The sequence below is a fragment of the Barbus barbus genome, assembly GCF_936440315.1.
Source record: "Barbus barbus genome assembly, chromosome: 9".
NCBI classification, from domain to species: domain Eukaryota; kingdom Metazoa; phylum Chordata; class Actinopteri; order Cypriniformes; family Cyprinidae; genus Barbus; species Barbus barbus.
In genome coordinates, this window is record NC_136737.1 from 10,808,782 (window position 1) to 10,829,693 (window position 20,912).

At 37.8% G+C, this 20,912-nt stretch overlaps 2 protein-coding genes across 3 annotated transcripts in view; both read right to left on the minus strand.

The window, feature by feature from the left end:
• LOC306874994 (stonustoxin subunit beta-like) overlaps window positions 1–7,483 on the minus strand; it is a 45,898-nt gene extending 38,415 nt beyond the window's left edge. For both annotated transcript variants that reach the window (XM_079425344.1, XM_079425343.1), the window contains exons 1-2: window positions 7,412–7,483; window positions 1,929–2,061 (exon numbers count right to left, since the gene is read on the minus strand). In XM_079425344.1, coding sequence (XP_079281470.1) covers window positions 1,929–1,983 — 55 coding nt within the window. In that variant the 5' untranslated portion in view covers window positions 1,984–2,061; window positions 7,412–7,483. The remainder of the gene's footprint in view (window positions 1–1,928; window positions 2,062–7,411) is intronic.
• A 5,738-nt stretch (window positions 7,484–13,221) lies between these two features.
• Window positions 13,222–20,559, minus strand: LOC306874999 (uncharacterized protein). The gene is made up of 3 exons (XM_079425350.1): window positions 20,501–20,559; window positions 18,611–18,743; window positions 13,222–15,779 (listed from the first exon to the last, which is right to left on the minus strand). Exons 2-3 carry the CDS (start codon window positions 18,663–18,665, stop codon window positions 14,086–14,088), a joined length of 1,749 nt encoding a protein of 582 aa, XP_079281476.1. The 5' UTR covers window positions 18,666–18,743; window positions 20,501–20,559; the 3' UTR covers window positions 13,222–14,085.
• Window positions 20,560–20,912: the final 353 nt, after the last annotated feature.

Consider the following 20,912-nt stretch of genomic DNA (forward strand, 5'->3'; position numbering starts at 1 on the left):
GCCGTGTTCTGAGGTCCTGCGCCGATCAGCTCGCTGGTTTGCTCACTTCTATCTTTAATGAGTCCCTTGCTACCGCCGTGGTTCCCACCTCATTCAAAAAATACATCATTATCCCTGTGCCAAAGAACAATAAACCCTCTTGCCTGAATGACTATCGCCCAGTTGCCCTCACATCTATAGTCATGAAGGTTTTTGAGAGACTTGTAAAGAGCCACATTTGCTCCTCCATCCCTGATACTCTGGACCCTCTTCAGTTTGCCTATCGCCCAAACAGATCCACGGACGATGCCATTTCTCACGTTCTCCACTCTTCCCTCACACACTTGGATAGCAACAATGGAAATTATGTAAGGCTGCTATTCATTGACTATAGCTCAGCTTTCAACACTATAGTCCCCATCAAGCTGGCATCTAAACTCACAGACCTCGGCCTAAACTCCTCACTCTGTGACTGGATTCAAGACTTCCTCACCGGCAGACCTCAAGTGGTGAAAGTTGGCCAGTTCACCTCAAACTCCATCACTCTGAACATAGGAGCCCCACAGGGCTGTGTCCTGAGTCCCCTGCTCTACTCTCTCTACACGCATGACTGCGTGTCCTCTCACAGCTCCACATCTATTGTCAAATTCGCTGATGATACTGTGGTTCTGGGCCTCATCTCCAACAACGATGAGACCGCATACTTGGACGAGGTAGAGAGACTCACATCATGGTGCCAGGACAACTGTCTCTCTCTGAATGTGAGCAAAACTAAAGAGCTGATCATGGACTTTAGGAAGAGACAGCAGCAGCCCTACACTCCTCTTATGATCAGTGGGACCCCTGTGGAGAGGGTGAGCAGCTTCAAGTACCTCGGTGTAAACATCTCCAAGAACCTGACTTGGACTACACACATCCAAACACAGGTTAAGAAAGCCAGGCAAAGACTGTACCATCTGCGACAGCTGAGGAAATTCAGGGTCTCACCAGCAATCCTGAAAACTTTCTATTCAGGGACCATAGAAAGTGTATTGACTCAGTGCATCTCAGTGTGGTATGGAAACAGCTCCAATCAGGACTGCAAAGCACTACAGAGAGTTGTGCGCTTAGCTGAGCGCATCTCAGGGTCTGCTCTCCCCTCTCTGCAGGACATCTACCTCAAACGCTGCAAAAGTAGAGCTGTCAAAATCATCAAGGACTCAAATCACCCTGGTAACAGTCTATTCACTTTGCTTCCATCTGGTAAGCGCTTCCGTAGCCTGATGGCAAAAACTGAGAGACTTAGGAGGAGCTTCCTCCCCCAGGCCATCAGGCTCCTAAACTCTAACTCTGTGTCATAACATCACTTGACTCCATGTAAATATCACCATATCAATAAGCTATTCATAATTTTTCTCTACCTCATATTGCTGCTATTATATACCCTGTACAACTTTTTTGCACATTATTTTGCACATTCCTCTTAGTACTATTTAAGTCAACAACATACTGACCTGCACATTTATATTTATATTTTTTATCTTTTTATTTTATTTTTTTCTACTTTTCTTCTCTTAATATTTGTATACTTTATAATTGCACTGTCCTTGGAGCGGACCTGACCTACATTTCACTGCTGGTTATACTCTGTATAATTGTGTATGTGACAAATAAAAACTCTTGAATCTTGAATTGAAGACAATACCAGCTCTTTTGTGTGTGTGTGTTTTACAGTCTTCTCTTTTTGGAGGGGCATGTTTTGATAGCATTAGTGAGTTATGCACACTTAATGCCTTTAACCACAAGTGCCAGTATACCACAATCCATCATATTCATCCACGTTGAATAGATGAGCCTCAACTCATTGCAATCATCAAAACAGTAAGCCGCTGTAACTTGTAACTTCACATCTATGATTTTTATGCTTGAAGTTTTAGAAAATTGGTAAACAATTAAGAATATACACCAACCTATTTGTGGTTCAGTATCTTCCTGCTTTATTCCGCAGGGTTCTGGATCAGTCATGTTTTCAGCTTTCTTTCATAAACTGTTGCGGGTGGAGCTGGACTGTTGGTGAATTCCTGTGTGGTTGGAGGAGCAGATCTGCCAAAATAAAAAATAAATCCGTTATCAAATTGATGCCTTCATTAATTCATACACTTTAATCATGTTGTTCGTTTATCTGTCTATCAAAATGTAAAAGTTATTTAATCTGTTTTAAAAATAATTTACATATTCTAAGTATTATATATTTCTACACATTGTAACACTTGACATAAGTACATAACCACAAAATGCAAGTTACATGCTGAGGAAAATACTTGTCAAACACTCGATCAGCTATTAGGGTTGGGTATCGAGAACCATTTCCATTTTAGAGCCTGTTACAAATTTCCAATAACTGTTTTTAAACTATTTTAGATCCGCGTGGCTTCGGTGTTAAAGAAACAGCAACCGAATAAACGTGCTGCCCTGGGTTTCCGTTGTCCGGTAATTGCCGGACATTGGCCGGAAAAAAAATGAAATGTCCGACAAAATTAAATCTCTCCGGTCAAATTGTCCGATTAAAATGGCCTAATAATCCCGCCCCACAAACACAATTTGAATTTGAGAATAAGCCTAAAATGTATAAAGCAAAAATACACCGACCTTTGGCTATGTTATAAAGGAACAGGCTCTACCGTTTGAAAGTTATTAAACAACATCGCATGCTGCATTTAAAATAAAGTGCACGCCTAAGGGGCCGCTCACATATCGCGTCTTTTGCGCGCTCAAGTTCGTTATTTCAAATGGAGACGCTCATAATGAAAGCGACGCGCTCGTTTTTTCCAGGCGCGTCCGCGCCGCATCGAGATAAAAACATCTCAACTTTTCAGAATGCCGCAAGCGCACCGCGGGTCATGTGACAAGAACCAACCAATCAGCTTCCTCACCTTTTCCGTTACTTTGAAACCTCAGCAGCGTTTTTGAAGTATGGGGTGCACCCAAACACTGCGGCGTTTTTTAATTTTCTTAGTAAATAAATCTTGTAACAGAGTTACAGCAAGTGTTTTTCGGTGTTGGAAATCCATTGCTGAAATGTCCTTGTTGTAACGGAGAGCGCAGCTGATGGTTGTTTAGCAACGACAGACGCCTCCGGAGCAGAGCCGGCGCCAGGGCACCTCCATCAGGGGGGCATTTGAATTTCCAGGGGGGGCACAAATCATGTGTGTGGGGGGGGGGGTTGAGCCGCTGACGCTCGCTAAAGCATGCAATCGCTTTCTTATGCTGTTTTATTGGTTTCACTTTCGCTTTTGAAATCGATCACTTTCAGCAAGGAGGGGAGAGGATGGAAAGTGGGAGCACAGTAACTCGTTGGGGGGGGGGGGCATGGCCCGAGAATTAAAATGTTTAACCAATGCCAATCATTAAAAAGAGCTTGTCAGTAAAACTTCTTAACGCCGTTGGATCCTCAAGATCTCAGCGAAAGCTCATGACTAGAGCCCTGCACTGGCCTCAAATGCAGGCCCTAGCCCGGCCCACGTCCGACAGCTTATCAGAATTACTGGCCCGAGTCCAACCCGAGCGCGTCTTTTTTTTTCCCTTCTCCTAAAACAGTTTATACTACTGTTTCGGCAATTACAATTGTTCAGTTTTGTGTGTAATGGCAAAATTAACATATTTCGTTTTGTTTTTTTATTAAGTTAATTTAGAAAAACGTTTGGAGCATTTTTGTTCGTTAAATAGCCTATACGTCTTTGTTTTTTTTAAGTAACGACCAAGCGGCCAGCGGCATGAGCTGATCATAGCCTATGTTTGATCAATTTAGCCTTCTCATATCATCAGGACCTGCCTAAAATAAAATCTATAGATATACTAAAACAGTTCAAGTAGCCTATATAACAATGTTTAAACATTAAACCTGCTATAATAATAATGTGCGCTATATCTAAGTGTGTGCGGAGAGGAAGCTAAAGCGCGCTCTGCAGGACATGGAGGCACCAGCAAACACATGGATTTATTTCAGTGGAAACAAATTAAAATAACCTACACCGTCATTTATTTATTTATTGATAAAGGTAAGAGTAATACACCATTCGGACCTGTAAAGGGTCTACTTGTATTTGTGGGCACTCACAATACCAACAAAAGGCTTTTATAAAACAAAGAAAACAAACATGATGCGCTTTCTGCCGTCTTTAACAGGAGCGCTTCCCAAAGATGAACCGAAGCTGAGCGAATACATGCCTCACAGACATGATAAATATATCTATAGAAAGCTTTAAATTATCACTTAACGAAATAAAAAAAATGAAAACAAAAACTCGTTTATTATAATCTTAATCATAATCAATAAAGATGCATTTCTCTCTAAAGGCGCGTCTAATGAGGAGACGGTGAGTCAGGATCAGCAGCTTCATCCTTGCGACACAGACTCAGAAAACATTAGTTTAGTAGTAAATAATTAAAATATCTCCTTACTATTTCCCGCAGACACATTCATGGTTATGTTTGCTGGGGTTTTGCAGCAAGCTTTAGTCTATAGCGTGCATTTGAATGCAGAACAGCTGCTGCTGCTCTCAGTCGCGGCACGGTCTCCTGTTGTTTCCACCAGCGCGGCAGTTTTTTTCATCGCCAATGGATAGATGTCTACAATATAAAATAAGGAGAAACCCAAAACAGGCCCGATGCCTGGCCCGCGTCTTAACTATGACGTGGAAATTGACCCGAAGCCCGGCCCTAGAGGCGTAAAAAAGACGGGGCCCATCGGGCCAGGGCCGAAATGCAGGGCTCTACTCGTAACTCCACCCCGCCTCCTTTCAGATCGAGCGCCGCGCACAGCCTGGTGGAAACAGATCTCCGCTTTTTCTCAATGCATGGGTAAATAAATAATAACTGATGTTTGAATAGTACAAAGTTTTCTTCACTCAGCAGACTCCTCCAGGGCGGGCACTAGTGACTCACAGGGAGGGCCAGGCCCCCCATTGCCCGCCCATTGCGCCGGTACTGCTCCGGAGCGCAACCGCCCGAGCGCTTTGGAAAAAAAGAGAAAGCTGCGCGCCTTGCGTTTTCCACGCGTTTTTAGGCGCGATATGTGAATGGCCCCTGAGACGTCTATTTATAATAAGCGCAGCATTCTTTTGTAGGCCTATAATTCTAATATCGGTCTCACCTATATTATATTATCTTATGCTCTTCAATAATATGCAGAACCAGCGATCAGAAGGATTATTTGCCATTTTACAAGCATTGAGTGTGCGGACACCGCTCCTCTTATCGATGCCATAAGCCTGCGACGTGATGCCCTCGCTGTCATGACAGAGCTCCGTGGCTATGGAGGATTGCATTTCTCCACAGCCTGCGAAGTCCTTATATGTGATTTCAACTAAATGTATCCAGAGTGGACCAAGCTCGCCAAGATAGCCTGTGTAATCCCTGTCTCGAGTGTTCCTGCAGAGAGGGGGTTCTCGCTGCAGAATCGGATCAAGACGAAGCAGCGAAGTCGCCTTGCGGAGAACAAGGTTACGCGGTTTATGCGCATTGCAAGTTGTGGAGAGACTCTGGGAAGTTTTGATTTTAAGTCGGCAGCTGCACAATTCAGCACTGCAAAACAGCGTAAAAAGTAGCCTAAAATGACAGTGTTATAGGCCTAGTCATTTGTTTGTTCCAGTTAATTTGACAAGGAGTCATTTCACGGTGGCCAATTTAAATGTTACCAGTTAAATGAGACATATTGAGAGTGTATAATTAAGTTCGCTTGAGTAAAAACAATAGGCTACTATTCAGATATTTTATGTGGGGAAGGGGGATTGGTTTGTTAAACTATGAATGTGAAACCATAGTAAAAACAATTGGCGTTGATTGACGCCAATCGGACGTTCATGTTTTTTTCCGTCTATTTGAAAGTTAGGCTAATAAACGTTGCATTCTATACGGCCTGATTATGTCATTTTTTTAAGTTACATAGCCTGCCTCCAGTTTTCCTCAACTTGACTAATTAAGAGGCGATATTTGACCGGCACATCACCAAAATGTCCGGAAAACGAAACTTCTGCCGGTCACTTTGACCGGCACCATTTTTTTCTAGCGGAAACTCTGGTGCTGCCTGTCATTAATGTTAATAAAAGAACAAAATAAAATAATTTATTGATTTGAATGAATATCTTTTTGTAATGTTCATAAGGATTAATCAAGATTTTATTTATGAAAAGAAAACTATGCAGTATTTTTAAACTTTTGATTTCAATTTCTGTACCTTAAATTTGTTCAGTTGTATTTATTTACGCTGTTGCTAATTGATTTGTTTGTTCCTATTTTATTACTTTAACAATTTAATGTGTGAAAATTATATTATTCTAATAGTTTTGTTAAAACGAGGAATGCAAACATTCCTCTTGTAGGCCTAAGTGTTCTGTAGGCTGCAGACACCAAATAACCTACCCTACATGAGATATTGCTTAAAAACTTAAAAATATACAACATAAAGTATTTTAAAAAAAGCATATGACACTGTTCTCAAAATAAAAAATGTATCTTACTATTATCTCATTATTGAAATACCTAAAATGCATGCTTGTAAAATGTTTTCTTCAGCCAGCTGAAATGTGGTACCCTTGCGCAGGATTTTACCACCTCCACCTCATATATTGGCGAGGAAACCCCGTTAACAATCATACAAACAACAACAACAACACAGAAAGTCATTCCGGTCTTAATGAATTAAACAATAGTTCCACACGTCACTGAAAACTCGAAACTGAGATGATTGCAGAAACCATAGCAACGTTTTGGCATCTTGTGCGTTTAGTATCCGTTTTAGTGACCAAAGTAATATTATAGTGACCAAACGCACGTTTTTTCAGCAGTTTAACCGAAGTAAAGGTATTGTTTATTTTATTTTTGCTTGTACAGGCTGCTTCACAGAATGCGTGCGGTCTGTGTTGCCATGGCCACTCATTACAAGCTCTTTTCGGGCTTGTTGGTTAAGTTGTCACTGCTTAGAATTGTCTCTCCAGTATTTTAATGAATTATGTGTCTACATTACCTCGATTAAGGAATAAAAGATAAACCAACAACCGAAGCTGCAGCGTGTAACGTGTTACGTGGACACGGAGAGGGGAACCACTTGGATTCTGTGGGTCTTAAACACTGATCTATAATAGAGAACAGACATTATATATAGATCCCAAGCAATGATGCGCCTAAAAATCAATTTCTTTCAATTCACAGCTTTTTATTCGTATTGTTTGAGTGGCTATAAGGCGTATGCCTGCATATATGGGACAAAATTATGTCTTAAATACGGGACGATTCCGTGATAATCCGGAATGTTTGGCAACCCTGACTGCTAATTTAGCCTAAATGTTTATTCCAGTTAGCAGACGCCAGAACAGAAAGTACGCACAAATTGAGTTGTACCAGATTAAAACAACCGTGTATGTTTATAACTGTATAAGTATACGAATTATCTCACCTCAGAAGACTCAAAGCTGTGAACTGGCAAGATGTAACTACGTTTACTTCTTCTTCTGTGGTTTTTATTGGCAGTTTGCAGACGACGTGCATTACCGCCATCTACTGGACTGAGGTTTGAACTCATTGGGATATCAGATTTTATATAGTCTACTGTTAAAAAATAAATAAAGGCAGACTCGTTAGAAAATTCAGTTTCATAAATAAGCGGTATCATAAATCCTATTAGTCAATCCTGTTTCCTTTAGATGAACAACTAGCCTAATTCTCGATAGATCCTTGATTGTTTAGGTCCATCTCCTACAGAACCTGGAGTGACAGATCATTTATTTCCAAATATATTAAAGCTGGTCTTAACTGTAAATGTTCATAAACCTCAAATTGTATAAATACATGCTCTACAGTTTCTGCTAACCCACATTTGTCACAATTTCACATTTGTCCATTTTCATGTTTTCCTATTATCGCTTTTATTTCTGTTTTACTTAATGCCACTTCAACGGCTATTTGTGAATGATTTAATGCCTTTTTAGCTAAAAGATCAGTCTCCTCATGTCCTTTCACACCCATATGTGATGGTACCCACACAAAGTTTACCAGAAGTCCATATACTGTCTTATTCTAAATAGACTCTGCATTACTTCATTTATCATGTATTGCCTTGCTAATGATTTTCCACTTGATAAACTGTTTAGTGCTGTAAGAGAATCTGTGCAGATCACTGCCTTTGTTGGTTGTATTTCTTCTATCCACTGAAGTGCTATTAATATTGCCATCAGTTCTGCAGTAAATACAGAAATATGATCTGAGGTTCTTTCTGACTTTTTAATTTTAAATAGAGGAATGTATACTTCTGCAGCTGTTTTCCCAGAAACTGGATCCTTTGAACCATCAGTGTATATTTGTACTGCACTATAATATGTAAGATCGATATATTGCTGTGCAACTAAACTTTCTAGCACACTTGTTTCATTATTATATTTTTCTTTATGCAACTTTATGTCAGCATTGGGAAAGGCCAAGGAGGGATTGCTGACCTAGCCACAGTAGTGGCAATATAAACGTCACTTAAGGCCATTTTCTGTGCTTCCTCATTGGCCTTCCATCCAAAGCTTGATAACTTTTTATATTCATATTCCCAACAGTCCTTCAACACTCAATGAGACTGTCGGCAAGCTCCCCAATCAACTCCTGCTAGACATCTCATGACATTTTTGCATTTTGATAACTTTTTCTTTTGTGTTTAATAGCGGTTGGCAAACCAGCTTTAGGTGCGATTCCGTGACATACTGGGATGGAGTGTGAAGCCTCGATGAACAGAAGGAATAATCAAAATAAATTATATATATATATATATATATATATATATATATCAGATAGTGACCCCCTCTAATATCGGCACCATTGGTAAATGTGAGCAAAGTAAAATAAATCTGTGAAAATAAATCTGCATTGTTTATCCTTTTTATCTTTCATTAAAAAAATCCCAACCTATCATTGAAGTAAAACAATTGAAAGTGGGGGGGGGGGGGGGGGGGGGGGGGGTCTCATTGTGAAATAAATGCTTTCCGTAGTTCATGTTGGCCACAATTATTGGCACCCAATTATTGCAACGTCCTTTCCCAGGGTAACAGCTCCGAGTTTTCACCTATAATGCCTGAGGAGTTTGGAGAACACCTGATAAGAGATCAGAGACCATTTTCTTCATACAAACTCTCTCCAGATTCACAGCTCCATGTTAGTACGTCTTCCCTTCAGTTCACCCCACTCATTTTCTGTAGGGTTCAGGTCAGAGGACAGAGACAGCCATAGTAAAAGATTCATTTTGTGCTCAGTGACCGATTTTTGTGTTGATTTTGATGTTTGTTTTGGATTGTTGTCCTGGTGGAAGATCCAAACACGGCCCATTATAAGATTTCTAACAGAGGCAGTCAGGTTTTGATTTTTTTATTTGAATCCACTATTTTTATAGAATCCACGATGCCATGCATCTGAACAAGATGTCCAGGACCTCCAGCAGAAAAACACACCTAAAGCATTAAAGATCCAGCAGTATATTTAACCGTGGACATGGGGTACTCTTTTTTTTTTTCTGACCCCAAGAATCAACTAATCTCTACAATTCTCCAGCTGTGATCCTTTGAGAGTCTTTGGCCACTCAAACTCTCCTCCTCAACGTGTATTAAGACGGTATAGACACACGTCCTCTTCCAGGAATATTTTTAACATCTTTAGTTGATTGGAACCTCTTAATTATTACCCTGATGGTGGAAATGAAGATGCTTTAACTCTTTTCATACACCCACTTTCTATATTGTGATGCTCAACAATCTTGTTCTGCACATCAGAACTATATTCTTAGGTTTTAGTCCTTGTGATGGATGATTAAGGGAATTTGGCGTTTGTGTTCCTCATATTTATAAGCCTGTGGAACAGGAAGTCATGGATGGACAATTTCATGCTCCTAATCACCCTGGTGTGCTAAAAATGTAACTATAAATGGGAATATACTTCAGAGATATTTTACTAATAAGAATTTCTAGGGATGGCAATAATTGTGGCAATATTCACTGGAGAAAAACAATTATTTCATCATGAGCTTTCAATATATATATATATATATATCTCCTGTTCATTGTTTTCTATAATGTGCAGGGAATATTAGCGGTAACAACTTTTTTGTTCTAGTTTTAAAGGGAGCTACTGCACCTCTGAGAAATGGGCATGCTGAAAGGTTTCTCATTGGTGAAAGACCAATCAGTCTTAACCATACATATAGGATGTGAAGGAAGTGAATGAAGGACACAAAGCTAAGGCTGTCTTCCAAAAATCTTGAAAATGAGATGGCCTTCAGCGACAGGGCCAGTGCGTGCCCATAGGCAAACTAGGCAGCCGCTTAGGGTGACAGTACAGTGAGGGGACTAAAAAAAAAAGAGATACACTTTCTAAATAATGTATTTATTTTCTTAGAGATTTATGGCATGCCCATAGGCAACATGACAAATTTAGCTACTTTTTATTGAAAGCAGTTGGCAACACTACAAACAGGAATAGAACCAAACCCAACTAAAATACAAATTAACTTACAGAACTAAAAAAAAAAAAAACCTCGACTAGATGACGGTTGAAGCACTTGAAGTGACACATATGCATAAAAAGAATACAATTGATTAAATTTAACAATACAATCAGATTTAGAACAAAATTCTATGTAAGAATACAACTTAGATTTTGCTCTTTTGGCAGGAACATCATATTTAAATTGATCTGAATCTCATACCTGAATCTGCTAATCTTAAAGATGAACTTTATTGAATGTATTTTTTGTCCTGTCTCTCATAACAGCTGTTTAAGGCAGATTTATCGTGTCGCATTTAGTGAGAACACTGTTGCACTTGAAAGTGCTGGATTTGAAGATGAACTGCTTACTGTGATTTTAGACAGTCGTTCTCTAGTAAAGACGACGAAGCAAAAGTTTTCCCACACAGTGATGCAGGGCAGTGATACGGCTTCTCTCCGTGGATTTTCTTGTGATCCTTAAGGTGTGCGTTACGGACATGGGTACGGCTTCTCTCCAGTGGGAACCCTCTCGTGTGTTTTCAGATGTTCTGACTGACTGAAACTCTTGTCACAGTGTGAACACTTGTAAGGTTTGGTGCACTCTAGTGCCGTTTCAGTTGAGCACGATAAAAAAAGATATTCCCACACTCAAAGCACATATGATTCTTCACACCGGTCTTTTTTCTGGTGCTTTTTTAAAGCAGCCAGCTCACTAAAACACTTTCAACACAAAGAACAAATGTGAAGCTTCTCCTTTGAATGAACTTTCAGGTGGTTCTTCAGGGCATCTGTCCTAAACAAATTGTTTACCACACTGATCACAGCTACATGGTCTCTTTCCAGAATGATAACGCAGATGTAATTTGAAGGTGTTTATCTCACTGAAACCCTTCCCATACTACATGTGTACGGCTTCTCTCCAGTGTGAATTTTCATGTGAACTTGAATTTGTTTGTGTGAGAAACTCTTTCCACACTGAGGGCAGGTAAAAGACTTTTGGATTTGATTTTTCAACAGTTTGTGATGTTTCTCCTCAGTTTCACTCAGTTCTTCACTCTCCGTATTCTCTTCCATCAGGTCTAAAATTAAAGAGTTTAATTTTCAGTAAATGTGACAAGACAAATGTGGAAAGAACATAAAACTGAACCCTGATGTAAAAGCAGGAAGAGTACCGTGACTGGGAGGTGACATGTTTGATTCACTTAGTTTTGTGTAGACGACGTAACTCAAGGGAACATGATAATATGTCGTGGTCATTTTGTCGAGGTAACGACATCCATTTCTCGTGGCCAGGAGTTTAATGTGTAAACAAACCTGTGTGACCATAGCAACCCGGGATTATCAGAGATGGATTCATTAATATTTTATTTAGAATAAAGAAACTATTTATATTAATTATTAGGCTATAGAAATTATTACATTATTAAATTATTATATTAACCATATGGCTACCGGACTGTATTATGTGCGATACTCAGCATTCATGAAGTTTATCATGAAAAGTTCCATAAAGTGCACATAAAGGTACATAAAATAAAATAGGCCTACAAGAAAAAAAAATTATCCATCCCACAGTCTTGTAAATCCATTAACTGGTCTTTTGCTCGTAATATTTGTATATTATTATTAGCCTATTATTATTGGTTATATTTTTTATATTCATTTTATTTTTTCCTTCATTTCGATCACTTTAAACGTTCTGAATAGTATTGTAAATAACAGCCTGCTGTAAATGCTCAACATGCCAATAAAGCTTTGATTATGCTGACTGGATTTTTTACTGGAATGCAGTTTAAATTTAACATGGGCTATATTTCATTTTATTTAGGCTAATTAATAGACCATAATTAGAAATACTGTAATGTTTAGTTGAGGAATTAATCATTCACACAATTTCATTTATAAATGAATACACAACACGCTCATTTATCTCTACACACGGGCATAAATACAATAATAAAGTCAAAACTTTATTGGCATAATTGTCAGGCGGTAAAGCGATACACAAATTGAAAGGGGAAATAAGCATAACAATAAATATAAAAATATAGCCCTAATAAGTTAATGTAATAAAAATAATAATAATATACAAATATTATATTAAATGTTTAATGTTAATAAAAATGTTTTCTAATAATATCTGATAATCCTCTGGTTGCTATGGTCACGCAGGTTTGTTTACGCATTAAGCTCATGGCTACAAGAAAAATATGTCGTTCCCTCAACATAAGATCTATAATAGAGAACAGTCATTATATAGATCAGTGATCTTAAAGCTTTCGGCAAATGTTTGAAAACCAAGCAATTATGTGTCTAAAAACAATTACTTTCAATTTAGAATTTTTATTCGTATTGTTTGAGCGGCCATGCCTGCGTATATGGGACAAAATTATGTCTTAAATACGGGACGATTCCGTGATAATTCGGAATGGTTGGCAACCCTGTCTGCTAGCCTAAATGTTTATTCCAAATGAAAATAAATTCAGTTACATAAAATCATTTTAAATCTTTATAAAGTTAAAAAAATTAAATGAAAATGTATTACCCAATTTGATCAGATATGTTTAACGTCCTAGCAAAAACCGTAGCAAAATCATAATTTAACTGCTGTTTTTACTAAATGCATTTGGACTTATGAGTAGGGCACTTGGGGTTGCATTTTCATGGTGATACCGCGTGATAATTATAGCAAAATGCAGTGAGAATTTCAAAATGCATTCTGATGCAGGAAAGGGGTAGCAAAATGGTGATTTAAATGTCCTTTATTTTTCTTAAATACATTGGCACTGACATATGATGTTTCAATTGCATTTTCATTAAATACCCCGCGATGAATATAGTTTAAGTCATTGTGGATTTGAAAATGCATTCCGAGCCGAGCACGCCCCCTACCTGCCAATCATTACATCAAGGCAGGGCTCGGCAACAGGTCAATATTCACCATTAACCAAACGCTTTTCACCTGCCTGAGCATTTCTCACCGTTTACACTCGGATTGATGCACATAAGTAAACAGACAGTAAATTATCAACAATAACAACAGCCAAGTCCCTCTAGAGTAGCAAAATATATAACAAGTATATTTTGATTTTGAAACAAGTGCTCATGTTTATTCAACAAAGTCAAAGCCTTTTGGAAAATCTATGTGTAGCGGTCAGTTTTGTGGGGCTGCCACAAATAAACCACTGTATGTGAAACATTGGGTTGCATCCCATAGCATAACAACCTGAGCCCAACTTCAGTCTATTCATCTCCTTAACTTTAAATGCGTTTGTGGTCGGCGCCATTAGCAAGACCGATAAACAAACACAGACTGGAAGTTAACTATAAGTATCTATTGATAACTTCTGATGAGGACAGAATACCTAAAGAGGATAATAATTCAGTTTACTCAAAGTTTATTAAAAGGACACTTTCAAAACCTGAAGTGATTTCTTTGTTTTATTTATTCATTAGTTAGAACAGGTATAACTCAACATTTTAAACTCCAAAATCCAAATAATCAATAAAAGATACTGATTAATCTGTAAAAATCAACACTCGATTGATTAATCATTCTAATAATCTCTGATTAATCGATTATCAAAACAATTACGGTACTTGATGCAGCCCTACCTAGCACCTATCACCTGGAAGTACAGGATCAGAACTTGAACTACTTACTATAATTTCAGACACACATACATGTAATTTATGAGAGATTAGAGAAGATAATTGAGTGAATCTCTTCCCACATGAATGGCAGTGATGCGGCTTCTCTCCAGTGTGGATCCTCTCATGCATTTCTAGATGTGTTGACCGTTTGAATCTCTTGTCACAGTGTGAACACTTGTAAGGTGTTTCTGTAGTGTGAACTGTCTGGTGCACTTTCATCGCACCATCTGTAAAAAAAGTCTTCCCACACTCAGGGCAAGCATGATCCTTCACACCGCTGTGTTGATTCTGGTGATCATTTAACTCTGCACTATATTTTCTTTTACTGCATTGGTCAGAGTTATATAGTTTTTCTCTAGAATGAGTACACAGATGTACTTTAAAAAAACTTGAATTCTTGAAACTCTTCCCACATTGTTCACATGTGTATGGTTTCACTCTACTGTGGGTTTTCTTGTGTATGTAAAGGGTTACTCTTCGCATGAAACTCCTCCCACATTGATCACATGTGTATGGCTTCACTCTACTGTGGGTTTTCTTGTGTATGTAAAGGGTTACTCTTCGTATGAAACTCTTCCCACACTGATCACATGTGTACGGCTTCTCTCCAGTGTGGATCCTCATGTGATCATAAAGGCTTTCTTTTCGTTTGAAACTCTTCCCACATTGATCACAGGTATATGGTTTCTCTGTACTGTGGGTTTTCTTGTGTGCAGCAAGAGCTCCTCTTTGTGAGAAACTCCTCCCACACAGATCACATGTGAATGGCTTCTCTCCAGTGTGGATCCTTATGTGTTCATTAAGGGTTGCCTTTTCTATGAAACTCTTCCCACACTGATCACATGCATGTGGCTTCTCCCCAGTGTGGCCTTTCATGTGTACACTAAGCTTTCCTTTATATCTGAAACTCTTCCCACACTGATCACATGTGTGTGGCTTCTCTCCAGTGTGGCCTTTCAAGTGTACACTAAGGTTTCCTTTATATCTGAAACTCTTCCCACACTGATCACATGTGTGTGGCTTCTCTCCAGTGTGGCTCCTCATGTGGTCTTTAAGGCTTCCTTTAACTAAGAAAGCCCTCCCGCAATGATCACATGTGTGCAGCTTCTCTCCAGTGTGGAATCTCATGTGTTGGTTAAGGTTTGTTTTTTGTTTGAAATTCTTCCCACAGTGTTCACATGTGTGTGGCTTCTCTCCAGTGTGGATATTCATGTGTCGATTAAGAATTTCTTTTAGTCTGAAGCTCTTCCCACATTGATCACATGTATACGGCTTCTCTCCAGTGTGGATCCTTGTGTGTCTATTAAGAGAATCTTTTTTTTTGAAGGTCTTCCCACACTGATTACATGTGTATGGCTTCTCTCCAGTGTGGATCCTCATGTGTACATTAAGGGTTCCTTTTTTTTTGAAGCTCTTCCCACACTGATCACATGTGTATGGCTTCTCTCCAGTGTGGATCCTCATGTGTACATTAAGGATTCCTTTTTTTTTGAAGCTCTTCCCACACTGATCACATGTGTATAGCTTCCCTTCATGATGACCTTTTATTTGAATATCAAGATTTTGCTCGCATGAGGGATGTTTCCAGGATGTTTCTTCAGTTTTGACACGATGATTCTTCCCCTCTTCAATCACCTTGTTCTCTTCTATTAGCTCTAAAATTAAAGCAAAACGGTTAAATAAAAAAATAAAAATAAATAAAAATTCAGTAAATCTTAAAAAAAGAAAGTGAAAGGAAAAGGACATGTGATACCTGAGAAAACAGTAAAGTATAAATATTTTAATGCATTTATTTGAATTGGGTACATTTATTATCCAATTATTATTTTAAAACTAGTTCACAAACATTTCCATTCCACGACCCACCTAGACAAAATAAAGCGAAGCAGAACCATCTAAAACCGATTGGAGATTAAAATAATCATGAAATAACTGTAAAAATAATAAATGTTTGTCTCATTTTCAATAAACACTAAAAACACAGATGAAGTTTACTTTTGCAATGGTTAAATGGTCAGCGATATCTTCAAAAGATCTTTGAACTTCTGCACATTTTTTCTCTACATAGTGATGATATGGCAAGGAAATAATAGGAAATTTATTAAATTCTTATGCTAGAGTGTGGAAGTCTTTAAATCATGTAGCGTTATAATTAACCCCTCTTTTGTGCCCCACTCAACCGGTACATGTGAAATGCTTTTTACAGACTGTTTCCTTATTGGTAAGAAGCCAAATGCATATGAATGAACAAAAACAACAAACTTTTTATGTCTCTCGGAAAGGTACAGCGCCAAGTTCAAACAGATGAGAGAAATGAATGAAAATACCTTAAACAGTTTTCATAACAGTTGAATTTTCCAGTGTATGCAATCTCATGCAGAAAGTGAAGTGAGCGAGCTTCTTCTCATTAATAATGCGGACAATGAAGAAATGGTCAGAGATATGTAGTGGTTGTACCAGAATGTTATCTGTAGTACAATTGCGTGTGTAAATTAAATCAAGTTGGTTGCCTGATTTGTGCGTGCTAGTAGTGGCGAGGCGTTTGAGATCAAATGAAGCTAGGAGTGAATGGAAAGTGCACTTAAAAAAAAAAAAAAAAATATTCACAAAAATCTAACCTTTCATTGGATAACAAGAATTTAAAATGGGGGGAAATATCATTATGAAATAAATGTTTTTCTCTAATACACATTGGCCACAATTAACAGCACCCTTTTAATTCAATACATTTTGAAACCTCCATTTTCCAGTTTAACAGCTCTAAATGTTCTCCTATAATGCCTGAAGTTAGAAAACACCTGACAAGAGATCAGAGATCATTCATTCATCCAGAATCACTTCAGATCCTTCAGATTCCCAGCTCCATGTTGGTGCTTCTTCTCTTCAGTTCACCCCACTCATGTTCTATAGGGTTCAGCTCAGGGGACTGGAATGGCCATAGCAGAAGCTTGGTTTTGTGCTCAGTGACCCATTTTTGAGGTTTGTGTTTGGATTATTGTACGCTAGGAAGATTTAATCACGGCCCATTATAAGACTTCTAACAGAGTCAGTCACTTATTGATTTTTTTATCTGTTGGTATTTATTAACAGAAATATAGGCCCACAACATTAAAAATACAGCAGTATATTTCATTGTACACATGGGGTACTTTTTATCCCTGTGTTCACCAAACCCATCTTGAGTGTTTGCTGCTAAAAAGATCATTTTTTTAGTTTCATCTGACCATAGAAGCCAGTCCCATTTGAAGTGCCAGTCGTGTCTGATAACTGAATATGCTGGAGTTTGTTTTTGGATGAGCTAGGAGAATTTTTCTTGAAACCCTCCCAAACAACATGTGGTGATGCAGGGGCTGTTTGACTTTTTTCTTTTTAAGGTTTTCTGACCCCGAGACTCAACTATTTTCTGCAATTCTCCAGCTGTGGTCCCTGGAGAGTCTTTAGCCACTCAAACTCACTTTCACCGTGCATTAGGATGATAAAGACACACGTCCTCTTCCAGGCAGTTTCGTAACATTTTCTGTTGATTGGAAATTCTTAATTATTGCCCTGATGGTGGAAATGGGAATTGTCACTGCTCTAGCTCTTTTCTTAAAGCCATGGTTGGATAATTTCATGTTCATAATCACCCTGGAGTGCTCAAAATTGTGAATATGAATGGGAATATACTTCAGAGATATTTTACTTGTAATAATTTCTAGGGGTACCAATAATTGTGTCCAACGTGTATTTGAGAAAAACATTTCATAATGATATTTCCCCCCATTTTAAATTCTTATCCAATGAAAGGTTAAGATTTTTGTGAATTTTTTTAATAAAAGATCAAAAGGATTAACAATGCCGATTCATTTTCACAGCCGTCTTTTATCATATTTACCAAGGGTGCCGATATTCTGGGCCATGACTGTGTGTGTGTGTGTATATAGTGTTTCCAAAAAAAGTAGTAAAATGGTGAGCTTATAATATTGATTTATTAATAAATGGTTGGGTTAGATTTAATGGGAAATGTCAGTTTTGTGACATTCAACTTTGCGTGATGATGTTACATCCATAAACAAAAAGAAGAAAGCATTTCAGACATGGCAACAACTCTGTGACTTAAATCGTATTAGATACTATTATACTTATGCTATTAAAAATTTTATTTCCTTGTATTTCCTAACTTTTGTGGTGTTATTTTTAAACAACCGTTTTTAAAACAACAATTGAAGACAATACCAGCTCTTTTGTGTGTGTGTGTGTGTGTTTTACAGTCTTCTCTTTTTGGAGGGGCATGTTTTGATAGCATTAGTGAGTTATGCACACTTAATGCCTTTAACCACAAGTGCCAGTATACCACAATCCATCATATTCATCCACGTTGAATAGATGAGCCTCAACTCATTGCAATCATCAAAACAGTAAGCCGCTGTAACTTGTAACTTCACATCTATGATTTTTATGCTTGAAGTTTTAGAAACTTGGTAAACAATTAAGAATATACACCAACCTATTTGTGGTTCAGTATCTTCCTGCTTTATTCCGCAGGGTTCTGGATCAGTCATGTTTTCAGCTTTCTTTCATAAACTGTTGCGGGTGGAGCTGGACTGTTGGTGAATTCCTGTGTGGTTGGAGGAGCAGATCTGCCAAAATAAAAAATAAATCCGTTATCAAATTGATGCCTTCATTAATTCATACACTTTAATCATGTTGTTTGTTTATCTGTCTATCAAAATGTAAAAGTTATTTAATCTGTTTTAAAAATAATTTACATATTCTAAGTATTATATATTTCTACACATTGTAACACTTGACATAAGTACATAACCACAAAATGCAAGTTACATGCTGAGGAAAATACTTGTCAAACACTCGATCAGCTACTAGGGTTGGGTATCGAGAACCATTTCCATTTTAGAGCCTGTTACAAATTTCCAATAACTGTTTTTAAACTATTTTAGATCCGCGTGGCTTCGGGGTTAAAGAAACAGCAACTGAATAAACGTGCTGCCTGTCATTAATGTTAATAAAAGAACAAAATAAAATAATTTATTGATTTGAATGAATATCTTTTTGTAATGTTCATAAGGATTAATCAAGATTTTATTTATGAAAAGAAAACTATGCAGTATTTTTAAACTTTTGATTTCAATTTCTGTACCTTAAAATTGTTCAGTTGTATTTATTTACGCTGTTGCTAATTGATTTGTTTGTTCCTATTTTATTACTTTAACAATTTAATGTGTGAAAATTATATTATTCTAATAGTTTTGTTAAAACGAGGAATGCAAACATTCCTCTTGTAGGCCTAAGTGTTCTGTAGGCTGCAGACACAAAAGAACCTACCCTACATGAGATATTGCTTAATAACTTAAAAATGTACAAGAGCTTAACAGAAAGTATTTAAAAAAAAGCATATGACACCGTTCTCAAAATAAAAAATGTATCTTACTATTATCTCATTATTGAAATACCTAAAATGCATGCTTGTAAAATGTTTCTTCAGCCAGCTGAAATGTGGTACCCTTGCGTGTGTGCACATGAGCAGGATTTTACCACCTCCACCTCATATATTGGCGAGGAAACCCCGTTAACAATCATACAAACAACAACAACAACACAGAAAGTCATTCCGGTCTTAATGAATTAAACAATAGTTCCACACGTCACTGAAAACTCGAAACTGAGATGATTGCAGAAACCATAGCAACGTTTTGACATCTTGTGCCTTTAGTATCCGTTTTAGAGACCAAAGTAATATTATAGTGACCAAACGCACGTTTTTTCAGCAGTTTAACCGAAGTAAAGGTATTGTTTATTTTATTTTTGCTTGTACAGGCTGCTTCACAGAATGCGTGCGGTCTGTGTTGCCATGGTCACTCATTACAAGCTCTTTTCGGGCTTGTTGGTTAAGTTGTCACTGCTTAGAATTGTCTCTCCAGTATTTTAATGAATTATGTGTCTACATTACCTCGATTAAGGAATAAAAGATAAACCAACAACCGAAGCTGCAGCGTGTAACGTGTTACGTGGACACGGAGAGGGGAACCACTTAGATTCTGTGGGTCTTAAACACTGATCTATAATAGAGAACAGACATTATATATAGATACCAAGCAATGATGCGCCTAAAAATCAATTTCTTTCAATTCACAGCTTTTTATTCGTATTGTTTGAGTGGCTATAAGGCGTATGCCTGCATATATGGGACAAAATTATGTCTTAAATACGGGACGATTCCGTGATAATCCGGAATGTTTGGCAACCCTGACTGCTAACTTAGCCTAAATGTTTATTCCAGTTAGCAGACGCCAGAACAGAAAGTACGCACAAATTGAGTTGTACCAGATTAAAACAACCGTGTATGTTTATAACTGTATAAGTATACGAATTATCTCACCTCAGAAGACTCAAAGCTGTGAACTGGCAAGATGTAACTAAGTTTACTTCTTCTTCTGTGGTTTTTATTGGCAGTTTGCAGACGAAGTGCATTACCGCCATCTACTGGACTGAGGTTTGAACTCATTTGGATATCAGATTTTATATAATCTACTGTTAAAAAATAAATAAAGGCAGACTCGATAGAAAATTCAGTTTCATAAATAAATAAAAGCGGTATCATAAATCCTATTAGTCAATCCTGTTTCCTTTAGATGAACAACTAGCCTAATTCTCGATAGATCCTTGATTGTTTAGGTCCATCTCCTACAGAACCTGGAGTGACAGATCATTTATTTCCAAATATATTAAAGCTGGTCTTAACTGTAAACGTTCATAAACCTCAAATTTTATAAGTACATGCTCTACAGTTT